This window comes from Callithrix jacchus, chromosome 14, assembly GCF_049354715.1.
Source record: "Callithrix jacchus isolate 240 chromosome 14, calJac240_pri, whole genome shotgun sequence".
Taxonomy (NCBI): domain Eukaryota; kingdom Metazoa; phylum Chordata; class Mammalia; order Primates; family Cebidae; genus Callithrix; species Callithrix jacchus.
Window position 1 is genome coordinate 68,920,415 of NC_133515.1, and position 15,307 is coordinate 68,935,721.

Genomic DNA, 15,307 nt, shown 5'->3' on the forward strand with positions numbered 1-15,307 from the left:
AATGCCCAACAGCCATATGTTGAATGAGTGAATGGATACTCACATGTCTTCCTGAAAAGTTCAAGTTTTGGTCAATCAAGTCCTAGTCCCTCTTTATTGCCTGTTCAAATGAATCTTCAGTGGGTAGTGGCACTATTTCCTCAACCAAGGAAAGAGGATAACTGGTAGTACCTGCATTTCAGGGTTGCCGTGTGGATGAGCGATCACGTGGAAGTGTTTGTGGCTGTCATTTACAGACTGCCTACTCACAGCAGAGCCCTCAAATAGAAGGGAGGCCCCTCAGTGGTCCCACAGCATCCTGCCCTACCAGTAGCTACCCAACAGCTAAAACACACGTTGTGCTTACTGGTCTATTGCTTGCCTCCTTCCATCAGAGCATGAGCTTCCTGACAGCAGGCACTGTGCTCATTAGCAATACATCTCCAGGACCTTGTATATATTAGATAAGCAAATAAATAATGCTTCCAACTGAAGAAACTGAGGATGAGGGGGACACAGAATAGGTGATTCAGAGACATTCATTCTCACCTGTGTGCACGTGGGCACATGTACACCCCAACCCTGACCCCTAGGAGCTCACACCAAAGGTTTAAATAAAGGAGGAAGATAAAAGCCCCAGTGTCAACAGCTCGATTAAAGATGGTGAATGCACTTGATTGTGAAAACGTGCATGTTTCAACAAAGCCAGGTAATAAGGAAAATCAATAAATCTGTTAGCACTGGCCATTTTCAACTGGATAAAAGAATAAAGTAATTGGTCCTGAAAGACAAACAATTCTAAATTAGGCTAAATGAATGGAAATACCCTTTCTGTTAAGCCAAATCATGAGGACATCAACAACAATAAATAATTAAATTAGAGGCCATTTTGAGCCAGTATGATCTGAGCTCAAACAGGAATTTCCGGAAACAATCTTCTTTATGGGACACAGAAACGATACATAGCAAGACAACAAACATAGAACTAGAGGTCATGTGGGACCCACTTCTTGAGCAAGCATCTATTAGGAACCCACCTTTCCTATAAGCTTGTTTCTTCAACATGACTGTTCCTCCTTCTATTTCTTTATTAGTAAGAAGACACACAAGTCAAAAGGAAATACATAGCTATGCTCCCGTAATGGCAGAGGGGAAGGAGGCTCCAGTAGTGATCAAAAGAGCTCTGCTTTCCAAACACTCAGGATTCAGTTCTGTTTCTCATCTGCTAATGGTTGGCATTTGCTGGTGTTAACCATGGATGATTCATTTCAGAGGAACTGCTGTGCATCTAGAGGCTATTTGGAAGGAAATGAGGGTTTCTTGGCTTATGTCTCATCAAGCATCTTAGCGATGTCTCTTTGTGACATTATAAACTTCTTGATGGGGGCTTGGTGCTCACTGTTTTCCAGCTGATCCCCTTTGTCTCATCTGGTGCATATAGTCACTTCTAAGAACAAACATTTATTCCATTAGAACCAAAAACAGAGCCAAAAGTCCTAAGACACAGGGGCTTGCTCCTAGGGTCTGAGAATCAGCCACAGCAAGAAGTTATGCCGGGGTGGGGTGTGGTAATGTGGGGTGCGTATTGTAAGATCAATGTTGTCGAACATCTGGATTTTGTTATTTTGTTGTTTTCTGGACTCCATGCACTGCTAGGGGATCTGACACGTCCACGCATGTCTAGGGAGTCTGTGTGGTAAACAGAATCGGGATCTCATTGCCTAAGGCATGACATGCGAGGGAGCCTGATCAGCACCTTGGAGCTGGTATCTGGCTTTGAGGCCCCCTATTTGGGAAGCTGGAGGCTCTCCTTAACCTCTGAAGTGACATTTCTTACTAAAGACTGAACAGAACTTGAAAAGAGAAAACGTGGGAGTATCTGGGCTTGATTTTGGGGCACCTTCGAAAGGCTGGAGAGGAAGAGAATGCTGAGGATGGTAGAGTGATTGCTATGGGGCTCTATGAAGTTGCTAAGTGAGAAAAAAGACCACAAAGACCACGATGGGATGCCGGCAGCTGGGCTTTATTTTGTAAACGCCTCAGTGTCATAGTTATAACATGTGCTCTGCCCAGTGTCCCAGACTTGACCAAACTTGACCTAGAATACTCTTTCCCATTGTAGGTCATGGTGAGAGAGAGACTGGACCCAGAAATCACACCCAGAAAAAAAACTGCCTTCAATCTTCAAACATAGTTTAATCATTTAAGGCATTTCATTTTCTTGTTTGCGTAGCATGAAAATTTCTGCCTGCAACAATGATGACTGCCTTTGCTTGGATGCTCCTAGAGAGCTCACGCTGCATCTATTTAACTTACCCTGTCTATCCAGCCATCTCCAAAAATAAGAGCTTCAAAGCTGTCTTTGATAATGATGACACATTCCTTCTGCTAACAACGGTCTCTCCACTTCTTCCCTGCCAATCCAGCCTGCCTATCTTTTCCTTTCCATCCCAAGCCTTGCCTCTTTTAAGTTTTCCTGGGTTATTCAGGTCCTGACTTACTCTTTCTGGAGAACTCTTGGTAACACCTAATCAAACATAATGCCTCGCATTATTCTCTAATACTTTCACCCTGCAAGTCTTGGATGCCTAACTGAATTGCAAACTCCTTGAAGGCAAAGGGTTTTTACACTTCTTGTGAATGCAGTCTCCCATTTTCTACTTCCCTCTCCACTGTCCATTCCCCAAATTCAGCACAGCCACTAAGCTGGGCACATTTGTTGAAATGCATTGGTAGGCCGGACACGATGGCTCATGCCTGTAATCCCAGCACTTTGGAAGGCCAAGGTTGGTGGATCACATGAAGTCAGGAGTTCGAGACCAGCCTGGTCAACATGGCAAAACCCCATCTCTACTAAAAATACAAAAATTAGCCAAGTGTGGTGGTGTCCACCTGTAGCCCTGGCTACTCTGGAGGCTGAGGCAGGAGAATCACTTGAACCCAGGAGGCGGAGGTTGCAGTGAGCCAAGATTGTGCCACTACACTCCAGCCTGGGCAACAGAACAAGACTCCATCTCAAAAAAGGAAAAAAAACAATGCATTAGTAACTCTTGGTCATATGAATGAATGGTTCTTTTTAATTCTCAACTAACTAGGACATTGGATTATTAATGTAGAATTTAGAAGGAAAGAGGTAGAATTCTTATGAACTGAAGCTCCAGTGGGACTCAAATCTGAGAGAACCTATCGATATGTATCCTGCTTACTGGCTAACACAGAGTTTCAAGAGAAAACCCCTTTCACTTCGATTTCAGCCCTGGAGGTACCGCTCTAATGCCTGCTATGGATGCAGAGTCTTCAAGTACAAAAACTAACGTCTCTAACAAGGAGGGCAGGTCAGCAGGAAAGATGACTAACCTGCTGGGATTTGAGTCTGGTCTAGTTTCAGACCAAGACTTAGCTATGGATCCACATTACAGACAACCTGAGAAGGATCCAACCTTGAGCTCGGACCAAGAGAGCTCTTATTTCTAACACAGTGGAAAAGAGATCCACTTAATTGTGAAAGAGACTCTCTGGGTCACCTTTGGACTCAAAACTAAGAACCTTGGCTTTACATTTCTATAAAAGCTTTCTGAAGAAAAGAACTAAAATAAAAAGATCGGGCGAGGGATGGAATCACTGCCATGTGGCAAACTCATTACTGGGGCCATGATTGGAAGCAGGATCTGGATTGTGGTCTGGGGTCTGGACCCAGCAGAGCCTCAAAATCAACCTTTTGGCCTGGAGCACATCATCTGACCTCTCAATTTCACCATCTCCCCCATGGAGGTAATACTGCCGGGCACTTGGTAAAGCTAAGCGCTCTACACACGTGTTATTATTTCAGAACCAAACAAAGCTGGTTTGATCATGTCTGTGTGTGCAACTTGAAAAAAGTCCAGAAGAGTGTGCAAAGATGAGTTAAGATTTCTAAAATATCCCTTCTGAAAGGTTAAGGGATTTGATTGATTCAGCCTGAAAAAAGAGATATTGAATAACTTTCTTCAAATATTTAAAGGGCTTTTACCCAAGGGCTGGTGAGAGGATGGGGACCACATGTTGTAGTCCACACTGAGCAGGGACGGGACAAGCCCAGGCTCTGACAAGAAGCCTCTGGCATCAAGGGCCATGGAATGCAAATGAGTGGCTCAAGGATGCTAGAGAATGTCCTTCCAGGAATTACTCTTTTGGGAAAGGATGAGGAATAAAGAGTGAGAATAGGAAAAACAGAGGCAAGATATGAACTCTGCAGAAAGCAATATCACAGTCCCTTCCACATAGATTACTCTCTGAAGTCGCCTCTTTGGTACCTTGCTCTGTTCTTGGCCCTTGTGAACATGTCCCACCTCAGCGTCAGAAACCTTCCCTCAACAGTTTCCCTGAATACCCTGCCTGATGCTCCTCATGGGCACTGGGTAGAGGCAGGCCGACTTCTCTGCCCTCAGGTCTCCAAGGCTTCGGGATATTTACTGAGCATCTCTTGCATGCAAGGGCACTGTACCAAAGCACTATTCCTGTGACAATCCTAGCCCAGCACCTACCTTAGGTACTATTATCCCCATGTTGTAGGTGAGAAATCTGAGGTTCTAAGCTAATGAACACTAGGGCCAGGATTTCAATCCAGGTCTGAGGGACTCCTAAGACTATGCTCTTTCTCCACTATCTGTGGAGTCCCAGGGAGGAGACTGACCACTTTCAGCCCGTGGCTGCAGAAAGAAATGGAGTGCCTCCTGCTCCCTGCTCTTCTGCTTCCACAATATGCAATTCCTCCAGAACTCGACTTAACTGCATGATTTGTGTTGTATGTGTTGCAAAAAGCATTCACATTTCTTTGTATCCTCTGTATTTTGTTGGAAAAACAGGGTGGTGATCCAAACATGCCAGTGAGGCCTACTTGTCATTGCTCTTGACATTGAAGAACTCTCCCAGATGAGCACAACACCTGGAATGGAAGGCATGGGAAGAAGAACCTATCGGTCCCCAGGTCAGGCCCCGACTGTCTCTCATCTGTAAGCCTGCAAATCATGGGGCTTTGCCACATTATTAGAAAGAATAAGAAATAATATGCAAATTACATCATATTAAAAGAAGAAACACTAACAAATGGGCACAGCAGGAAACCATCATTTGCACAGGTGAGAATTACATTGCTATTTACGCTTCTGCTACCTGAGCTAATTATGCTTTGATTTAAGCATCTGGTGAGCCTAGAGTGCCATGCTCACCAGAACCCCTGTGATTATTACTTACAACATAAGCAAAACACGGACTGAGACTGGAGCTTCCCACAAGAGCATTTTGAGTAGGTTTGCTATGTGGTATAATGCAGGTAAAGTGCTTAGCACCATACCTATCAAAACAAGTCCATTTCTTTCAACCCCTTTCTGGTGTACATATTAGCCAGCCCTCAGCCAAAGCTCTGACAGATGTCCATTCAAATTGTACCAAAGGATAAAATCACATGACCAGAAATGACCTTAACTGTCATCCAGTCTAACCCCCCCACCCCCGACATCTGGGGTTAGGTTGCCTGGTTTAGCCAAACCACACACTGGTCAAATTCCATTATAGTGAACTGCACAGGATGTGCAAGCAGTGGAATTTTATTAGTTACAAATCAACATTAGCTCCAGCTCTAGCAGACGTAAACGCCCAGGCTTTCTAACAGCATGTGGGCAAGGAAAAGAATCCTTCGGCGCATCCTAGAAGAAGGGGGTGTAGTCACTCACACCATCTCACCCCCACACCTCTCTCTGAGCTCCTTGGAATTTGCATGTGTTGTAAACTTTGTGCAATTCCCATGAATGGATTTTTTTCCATTGATGGGGCTGCAGCATTTGAGAGATGGGAGCTGAAGGGATGCTTGATGGCAGAATAATGGAGTGGTGAAACTTCAGCTGTGCCCCATTTCAACTCTCTCCCTTTCCCAGAAGGCAGAGTTAGGTATTTTCATTAAAGAAAGAAAAGAAAAGAAAACTTAGACAAGAATCTGTGAAAGTCCACAGTCTATAAATCCAGGAGTGTGGTAGTGGCAACTTGCTTCACCCCAGACCCATCTCACATGGTTTAGGTATGAAATGTTGTGGTTTCTCATTCTCTAGGGCCTCCCCTTGCCCTCCCAACCCTTCCAAAACCACCTCCAGACTAGGAGCCCTCACAGTCCCAGCAACAGGACTGGGAGAACAGATGTATATAACACAAACGGCAAGAGCAGCTTCTCAGAAGGGATTACTGAAAGTCCTACCCAGCATCCAAAGAAAGGATCCCAAGTCCAAGAACAGCAATTAAAAAAAAAAAAAGAATAGAAAAATGTCTTCCTTTCTTCAGAGCAACACATGCTAGCACTTTACAGACTCTGGCATGTGTCAGCATTTCTTAAGTAAACTCTATTTTCTTTAGATGAAAGAGATTAAAAAAAACAGACTCAGAATTTAGCCCAGTGAAAACTGCTTTGGCTATTCACATGCAATAAGCTGTAGAAGGAAGCAGAAAAAAATCAGTTGCTTCTGATTTATTTATTCATTCATTTGTCCATCTTCTTTCCCTTTAATGTAAAAAAGGGTGTCTTCTATAATTTTGCAAGTCATTTATCTTGTCAAAGAAAAAGAAAATAGTCCCAGCCTCCATTGGTTGCTCAGCATCTTGGCACAGGAAATACATATTTAATTAATTATCATACTGCACACAGATTATGTGAGGAAAAAAGGAGATTGATTTTGCCCATCAAATGTTTCGCTAGTTTCTAGAATCAGGAGGCCACACTGCAAAACCTGAAGTCTGTTGAATGTGGATCACTTGCTATGTTAAAAGCAAGGTCAAAGCTTCCCCTCACTGCTTGCTCTATTTCTTAATTGGGCGGTGGGTACCCTGGTGCTCATTTAATTTGTCTTTAAGCCCTTTTGTATGTCTTCAATATTTCATCAGAACTATTGTTAAATCCTCAAATCTTCTACAACAGGTTCTATTCTGGGCTGTTCAGAGCTGCGAGCAGAGAAGGGAAGTTGGAAATGCCAAAATGTAATTGCAATAAAGAGCAGGAAATGTAAGCAACCAATTTTGGAAGGCTTTTTCAAGTTTTAAACCAATGCCAAATAATTGAGATCTATTAAAAGAGGGCTTAATTCTGTTATAATCCTCATATACACACAATTATTGAATTATGTCGAATACCTGTTGAGATTGGGTGATAAATTAGCTGAATGGAAATCATCAGGCACCACTGTCAAGCACATCATTTGACTAACTCCTTTGAATGTGTTCATGTAATCCTTCCTTCCATCACTAAGCCTTAAACTAGAGACTGTGTGTGGGGCTGTGACTTCAAGCTTGTGATTCCCCAGTATTCTGGGAGATGTCTGAAAGACCCAAGTGTTCCAGACAGGAGAGCTGGGAGAGCTGAGTGTCCATCTTTCCCTTTGGGACACAATCCTCAAACATCATTGGTTTCTCACTGCCAAGAGGAACTACACATGGTCTTCCAATAACCCTGCCATGGCATTAAAGCCAACTGTTGTGTCCCCCTGCCCACAGATGGAGGAGGAGGAGAGCAAAGATGACCACAATAACTACATTTCGGTCCCAATTCCAAATCTTCCTTAGAGCTTATGTCGGTTGCTATCTCCTTGTTCCCATTTGGATAAGGTTTTATTTTCTAGGCTTCCCTTCTTCCCTTGACTGCTCAGTCCTCAACACCCAGCAAACCCTTCAAAGGTCTTAAGTGTATTAGGTGAGCAAAGAAAGTATTGAAAGAAGAGGGTGTAAGAGGAAGAGGGTGTAATACGCTGTCTAATCAGTCAGTGGGGAGCAGATGTTCCCTCACCCCATTATTTCTCTTTAAGAGCAGAGCTTTTGCCTGTGTAAAGAGCTGGTAAAAGAAGTCGCACTTCTATCCAAGCTGTAAAGAAGATTCTGAAGTTTATCACCTTATTTGTTTCATTTCTGAATGCCGTTAGACCAACTGGCTTTACTTCCTTCCCACCACACACACACACACAAACCCCACGCAAGCCTCCTGGGAGAGGCTGCCCCACCGCCTGCCTTGCACACAGCATGCAGAAACACCCGGTTATTGGCCTCACGTGGTAAGTCCAAAATCTTCCCTCTGCTCCACCAAAGTTAACAGATGGCTGGTCCCTTTTGGTACACAGGCATAAGCATCTTCAAAATAACCTTTTTCTTTAAAGGATGCCAATTAATTAAATGTCACTATCATGTGTCCCAGCCAAGGAGGGAAAGAAGAGACCCAGAAGGCAAAGGGCCAATGGAAGAGAACAGGGATGAGAGGTCACACTCTCCTACCTTCACCCGACGACCCTGAGAGATCGATGATCACATACACTCTTCCTTCTGGCTCCAGATCAATCTGCAATTAAGAAAATGACAGTGACTTTGTTAGTGCATTGTGTGGGCAACCTGCGAGTTCCACAATATTTCTACCCCAAACTGCTAAAACCTAGAGACACAGCTCCATGTAATTCACCAACCTACAATGTGTTGAGTGCTAGGTGAATCAGGAACGAAAGAGAATCAACATTTACTGAATGCCAACTGTGTTCCAGATGCAGTCCTGGGAGGTCTGATGCGTACCCGATAGGTAGCACCGTCCCAGTGGTTCTCAACTGGGGGCAATTTTGCTCCACAGGGGATGCTTGGCAAACATCTGGAGATAGTTTTGTCATGATTGAAGAGTGCTGCTCCTGGCAGCTGTGGGTGGAGGCCAGAGATACTGCTAAACGTTCTACAGTGCATAGGATGACCCCTTGCAACAAAGAATCATTCAGCCCCAAATGTCATCAAAAGACATCAAATGTCATCTATGTTGATGTTGAGAAAGTCCCATCTTATCCCATTTTACAGATATGGAAATTGTGCCCAAATTCCAAGGTAAGTGGCAACGCTGAGGTTCAATGCCAAGCCTGTCTGGAGAAACCCATGTTCTTGATAGCGCACAAACTGCTCCCAGGGGAAATACGGGAAGCATGAAGACACTATTCCTGCCTTTGCAGCGCTTATCATCTCATTGCAGAGTTAAAAAATGGAGAACAATGCTGAATCCAGCTTAATGATGAAGGACAGAGAACAACTGATAAAGTATCTGATGAGCCTGAAATTGGAACAAAGGGAAGAGGAAAGGGAAGGCATGCCAAGGCATGAGAAACAGCACAGGCGCCCTTCCTCCCTCCCTACCTCAAACCCAGCTAACTACTTATAATATGCAGAGCCAGGGTGGTGAAATAATATGCTAGGGCAAAAGCCAGAGGGCTGGGCCTCTTGTAGTTAAAGACATCTTTGCAAGGACTGAACTATCCTCACAGAAACTATGTTCTCTCCATAAGAGAGCGTAGTAACTCTGGAAACCCTGGATCAGCAAGTCCCCCGCTAGCCTCTCCGCCTCCACAATTCCATCTGTCTACACAGAGCTTTCATTGGTTCAGAGTGCCAGCCTCTCTCCCCAGCAAGCTGTGAATTTCTCAAGGGCAGGAACCACTATCCCCCTCTTTTTCACCATCCCCAGCAAAGAGCAGGCACGCATTCAGCAAGAATTACTTCAGAAGAGTCAGTTTGGTGGGTATCTCCCCCTCCTTCAAAGTCAAGGTCAATTATCACCTCTCTGAAATCTATCCAGATATGCCCAGTCAGAATTAATTACCCCTCATCTGTGTTCCCACAATACACCAGACACATTTTCCTCATGGCTCCTGTGATGGTTAATATTGAGTGTCAACTTGATTGGACTGAAGGATGCAAAGCATTGTTCCTGGGTGTGTCTGTGAGGCTGTTGCCAAAGGAGATGAACATTTGAGCCAGCGGACTGGGAGAGGCAGACCCACCCTCAATCTGGGTGGGCACCATCCAATCAGCTGCGAGTGTGGCTAGAATAAAGCAGGCAGAAGAAATTGGAAGGACTAGACTGGCTGAGTCTTCCAGCCTTTATCTTTCTCCCGTGCTGGATGCTTCCTGCCCTCAAATATCAGACCCCAAGCTCTTTAGCTTTTGGACTCTTGGAACTTACACAGTGATTTGCCAGGGTCTCTTGGGCCTTCAGCCATAGTCTGAAGGCTGCACTGTGGGCTTCCCTACTTTTGAGGTTTTGGGACGTGGACCGGCTTCCTTGCTCCTCAGCTTACAGTCAGCCTATTGTGGGACTTCACCTTGTGACTTCACCTTGTGAGTCAATTTTCCTAATAAACTCCCCTTAATATATACATATATCCTATTAGTTCTGCCCCTCTAGAGAACCCTGATATGGCTCCTATTAAGCTGTAATACATTGTCCATCTATCTCTCTGCCCTGCTAGACAGAAGGTAAGATAACCAGATTTGCACGCCTGGTTCTTAGTCACTGCCTCTTAGGAAACATCCAATGCACACCCGTGGAGGTGGGAAAAGGCTCTGTGTTCAGAACTTCCAGGGTCTATTCTGGGCTCATTCACTCTCCCAAGCCTCCATCCCCAGGAAGGAAGGAAGGCATGTGATCTCTACTAGAATGACATTTGAACAAGGAGAGAGGAAAGACAAGGCGGCTATACCAGGAGCACCACATGTCCCCATGAGACAAAGCAATTCAGCTGGAAGGGTGTTCTCTGGACTCACCCAGCGTCTCACCCTACACACAATTCAGGAGGCTCCCAGAGCCACTCCTCAGCCCCATTTTGTCTCCTGCCTCAGCCTCTAATGGTTGAGAGAGCTTAAGGTTTCCCTCAAAATTTCATTTTCATCCACAAGACTCTTCAGTGCCCCGTGGGAGAGGCCACTGGTGATAGCTGAGGTGCTCCGTGGGCACAGGAGTGAGGGAGTGCCGTGAGCAGGCCTGCATTGGCCCTCGGGCACCCTGTGGGAGCTGCTCATCTGAGTTTGGGATCTTCAGTTTTAAATCCAGATGGGAACCAAATAACAAACTGAGAATTCCACATGCTGCCTTTTCTCATTCCTTTCTCCCCAAGAGTCCGTGATTTTAAGTTTCTGGGTAAAGAAAACATTCCCCGGAATTCTCACCGCCAGAGCTGACCCCCACCGGCCCCTGCAGTGAATGACAGTCAGGAAGACCCACAGTTGGCTCTACTGAACAGAGCCGCACCAGAATCTTCTCCCTGCCAAAGTTCACAAATATCAGTGGCCCTCTTGCCCAAAAGCATGGAATTTAAATAATGTATGCCTTTTAGAGATTAGATCATCCCTAGTAAACCCTGCCGGCAAAATGAAACACTTTCTCATATCCTTCAACTCAAAGATTTCCCACGACTGCAGACTTTATTGGCAAAGTACAATGCTATCTGTGTAAAGCAGGGAGGGAGAGAGCAAAGGAATGACATGGGCTCCGGGGCCTATCCACAGGCAGGCAGCATGCCCATCTTTGCAAAAGGGGAGTGAGAACTCGTGGCAGGGAGGACAGGTCATTCATGATAAAATGTATTCGGATATTAACATTCAAGATAGCAATCAGAAACCATTTTAGCACCCACTGCAGCCTCGATGCTGGTGAACTGCATTTCCAAACAGAAAAATAGAAATTAAGCTATTAAACATGCCAAAAGCAACAAAGAGCTTTGCAGCCTGAGCAGATGGCCGCAGATCGCCAGCCAAGCCCCAGCCAGCCAAGTGAGGAAGCTCTGAAAATCCATCCAAGGTGCTGGATCTGCAGTGACTGGAGGGGTCACCAAGTATAAAAGACGGTAAAGAGTGTGGCACAACTTCACTGTCAAATTAGTTAAATCATAAATTCCGTTCACGATTACACAGTCCAGATAATGTACAATGTAGGTGCCCAACCCCACGCAACCCTGTAAGCTGTCAGTCAGCATTGGCACCAGGCAGCTCTCATGATACAAAAGCAGGCCCGCTACCTCCTCCCAGCCATGCCCAGGGTTATTCTGAGCCACTGCTGTGCACCAGGCTCCTCCCAGTTTCCCAGATGCACCCCCAATTTATCAAATCTCCTTGGACCTTATACCCTGACTGGACACATCTTCCCAGCTACTCTTTCTATTTTCTTTGACTATGATTCTCTTTCATGCTACAGTGCCTTGGCTGTCCCGCCAGCAGGGGCCAGAAGCAAGGTAGTCAAACTGGGGGAGACAAACACAACCTTTAGTGTCAAACCAGGGCAGAATCCATTTTGTCCTGTATCAGCTGAGTGACCTCAGGCAGCTCTTTACTCTTTTTGAGCCTCTCAGCCTCTTTATCTGTGAAATGGGTTGTCATGAAAATTCCATGAAACCTGCATGCACAGCACCTGGCACCCAGGAGACACTCTGCACGTGATGGGTAACAGTGAACTTAGTGGCCACGTGGCCTGAAGCAAGCAGCTACCCTCTCTACTCCTCAGACTGCTTGTCAGTGAAACGCAGCCTCTGTGAGGTTAAATGAGATAATCTATGAACAGTGCTTAGCAAAGGCACCACACACAAAATAGTCATCATTGGTGCAGTTATTATGAAAAAGCCAAGTCTTCTGCTTCCCAGTCCAATGATCTTTCTTTTTTTTTGAAATGGAGTTTTGCTCTTGTTGCCCAGGCTGGAGTGCAATGGCATGATCTCAGTTTACCTCAGTCCCTGCCTCCCGGGTTCAAGTCATTCTCCTGCTTCAGCCTCCTGAGTAGCTGGGATTACAGGCATGCACCACCACGCCCGGCTAATTTTGTATTTTTAGTAGAGACGGAGTTTCTCCATGTTGGTCAGGCTGATCTCAAACTCCTGATCTCAGGTGATCTGCTCGCTTCGGCCTCCCAAAGTGCTGGAATTACAGGCATGAGCCACTGCGCCCGGCCAGTCGAATGTTCTTTCTACTATAACAAGCTTTCCTCAACGAAGTTGGTATTATTACATGTAATTCCAGGACATGTGATGACTTTACATTATTGTTGTGAAGATCAAATAAAGAACTAAAGGTCAGGTGGGGTGGCATGCACCTGCAGTCCCAGCTACTCGGGAGTCAGAAGCAGGAAGATTGCTTGAGCCCAAGAAATCGAGGCTGCAATGTGACGCTGCACTCCAGCCTGGGAGACAAATGAGATCCTGTCTCTAAAAAGAGATTTTTTTAACTATGGTAAGAGTATTATACTTTAACATCCAAAGTAAGGGTACTGTATGTACCCTTTTAGGGGGAGACCCAGAGCAAGAAGGGCTATACCAGGGTATACCTGGACATCAGGAGGACCTGAGGTACTCATGAAAGAAGAGCAATGGCACCTCCTGTGCCTCTGACACCGTGATGGGCACCTTACCTGCATTAGTTCATCTAATCTCCTGTAAGACAGCAATATTCCCTACTTTTCTGATGAAAAAACAGGCTTAGAGAGCTTTCAGTCAGAATTCTCACCCAGGTCAGCCGGGGGCACAGAGGAGAGGTAGACAGGGCTGGCAAGTCACACCCACAACCCCAGCTGCTCCTGGCCCACTGAGCCTCCTCTGACAATCCAGCCGGAGCTGTGTTCTCCTTCCTTCAGCCCTCCCGTCCCCAGCGTGGGCTCAATCCCCTTTTCAGGTGGCACTGGCTTCCCCAGGTGGACCTGAAAGGCAGAGCAATGCCTCAGACACCTTGACCTCCCCACGGTGCTCTGAGGGGAGGTCTGAGCATCAATGAGAGTGCCTCTCATGCGACTTAGGAACATGGCAATGAGGAAGAACCCAGCCCATAGCAAGCCCCCCAAAAAAGCAAACTTAGAAAAGCAAAAAGATAGGGACTTTTTTGGGTGGTGCTCAGCCATTTACAAAGCCCCTCACAGGCATTCATTTATTTATTCCTCACAATTAATCTGTAAGGTAATGAGTTTTGTTATTTTCAAAAAGCAATTTTTTGAGACAGTCTAGCTCTGTCCCCAGGCTGGAGTGAAGTGGTGCCATCATGACTGCAGCTTGAAACTCCTGGGCCCAAACCTTCCTCCCACCTCAGCCTCACAAAGTGCTGGGATTACAGGCCTCGTAACAACTATTATTAGCACAGTGGAATGTCTGAGAAAGCTGGGGTTAAGGAAGATAGGTGGCCATCACATCATGTCGTGTGCCAGTGAGATCACACCAGCTGCACAACTCCAGGGGGCGCCATTCACACCTGTGTCTGCACATGAGGCCCCTGGAGCTGGACTGGCGAAGTCAGAACTTGCTCCCTAGGCTGGACGTGGTGGCTCACTCCTATAATCCCAGCACTTTGGGAGGCCAAGGCAGGTGGACTTGAGGTCAGAAGTTCGAGATTAGCCTCATCAACATAGTAAAACCCCATCCGTACTAAAAATACAAAAATTAGCTGGATGCGGTGGTGTGTGCCTATAATTCCAGCTACTCTGGAGGCTGAGGCAGGAGAATCGCTTGAACTCGGGAGGTGGAGGTTGTAGTGAGGCAAGATTGTACCACTGTAATCCAGCCTCAGCTACAGAGCAAGACTTCATCTCAAAAAAAAAAAGGACTTGCTTCCTCAATTCCTGATTCTGAGTCTCATGTTCTTTTTTTGACACCACACCTGTCCGGCAGGAGCTCCGACAACTACAACAGCAAAACTGAAGGGACTCCACCTATGCTGATCTCCAGGCTGCTGGTCAGCCTGTGGTGATCCACACGTATCTGCACACCTGCATTTTGGGGGCTACTGGGTTCAAGGGAAGGGACGTCTAATATATAAAGTCAAGCTTCCTAAACAAAGGTTCAACTTCTGCCTGAGATGTCTAAGCAAACCTTTTCTCAGAACAGCTCACAAAGGTCACATGGAATCAATTCGTGTCATCTGTGGTCAGGCACGAAGGCGTGGAGAGAGGCAAAAGGGAGGGACAGGGTCAGAAAAAGATGAATCCAGAAAGGATGAGGATGAGGGGAGGCTTGCACTGCCCTTGTTCCACAAGTAAGGTCCTAGAATTTACTGCTTGGGTCTCTCTCTCTCTCTTTTTTTTTTTTTTTTTTTTTACTTGGAGGAAGGTGGAGAGTGAGAGGGGAGGAGGCAGACAGAGAACCATCAGGGGAGAAGACTTGGGACTGGTTCCCAAAGCAAGGGGCCCACTGCCTAAGTCCTATACCCCTTCACAGATGGCCACTCACCTGACAGCACCACAGGCACCATCCCAAGACCCACCTGGCATGGGAGAGGCCAGCTGGATGGAGCAGGGGACATTCAAGCAGCAGGTGTCCCTCCAGCTTCTGCATTTGGAAAGCAGAAAGCATTGAGGCAATACAATGCGCAACTCATCAGCAGCTGCGGGATGCAGGTTTTGAAGCTGGTAGCTAATTAGAGACTCTCCATTTGGGGTGAAATTTGCTACTAGCTCTATTGGTAGTGTGCACTGACTGGTCAGAAAGCAGAGAGTACACATGTAATCAAATATGTTCACGATTCTACTCTGTTAATGGGCTTCTGATAGCGC

At 45.9% G+C, this 15,307-nt stretch overlaps 1 protein-coding gene across 4 annotated transcripts in view; it reads right to left on the reverse strand.

Annotated features, from left to right (window-relative positions):
* The window catches only part of PRKCE (protein kinase C epsilon), a 543,399-nt gene that overhangs the window by 337,146 nt on the left and 190,946 nt on the right, over positions 1–15,307 (reverse strand). For all 4 annotated transcript variants that reach the window (XM_035272648.3, XM_078349415.1, XM_035272650.3 and 1 more), the window contains one exon: positions 8,260–8,323. In XM_035272648.3, coding sequence (XP_035128539.1) covers positions 8,260–8,323 — 64 coding nt within the window. The remainder of the gene's footprint in view (positions 1–8,259; positions 8,324–15,307) is intronic.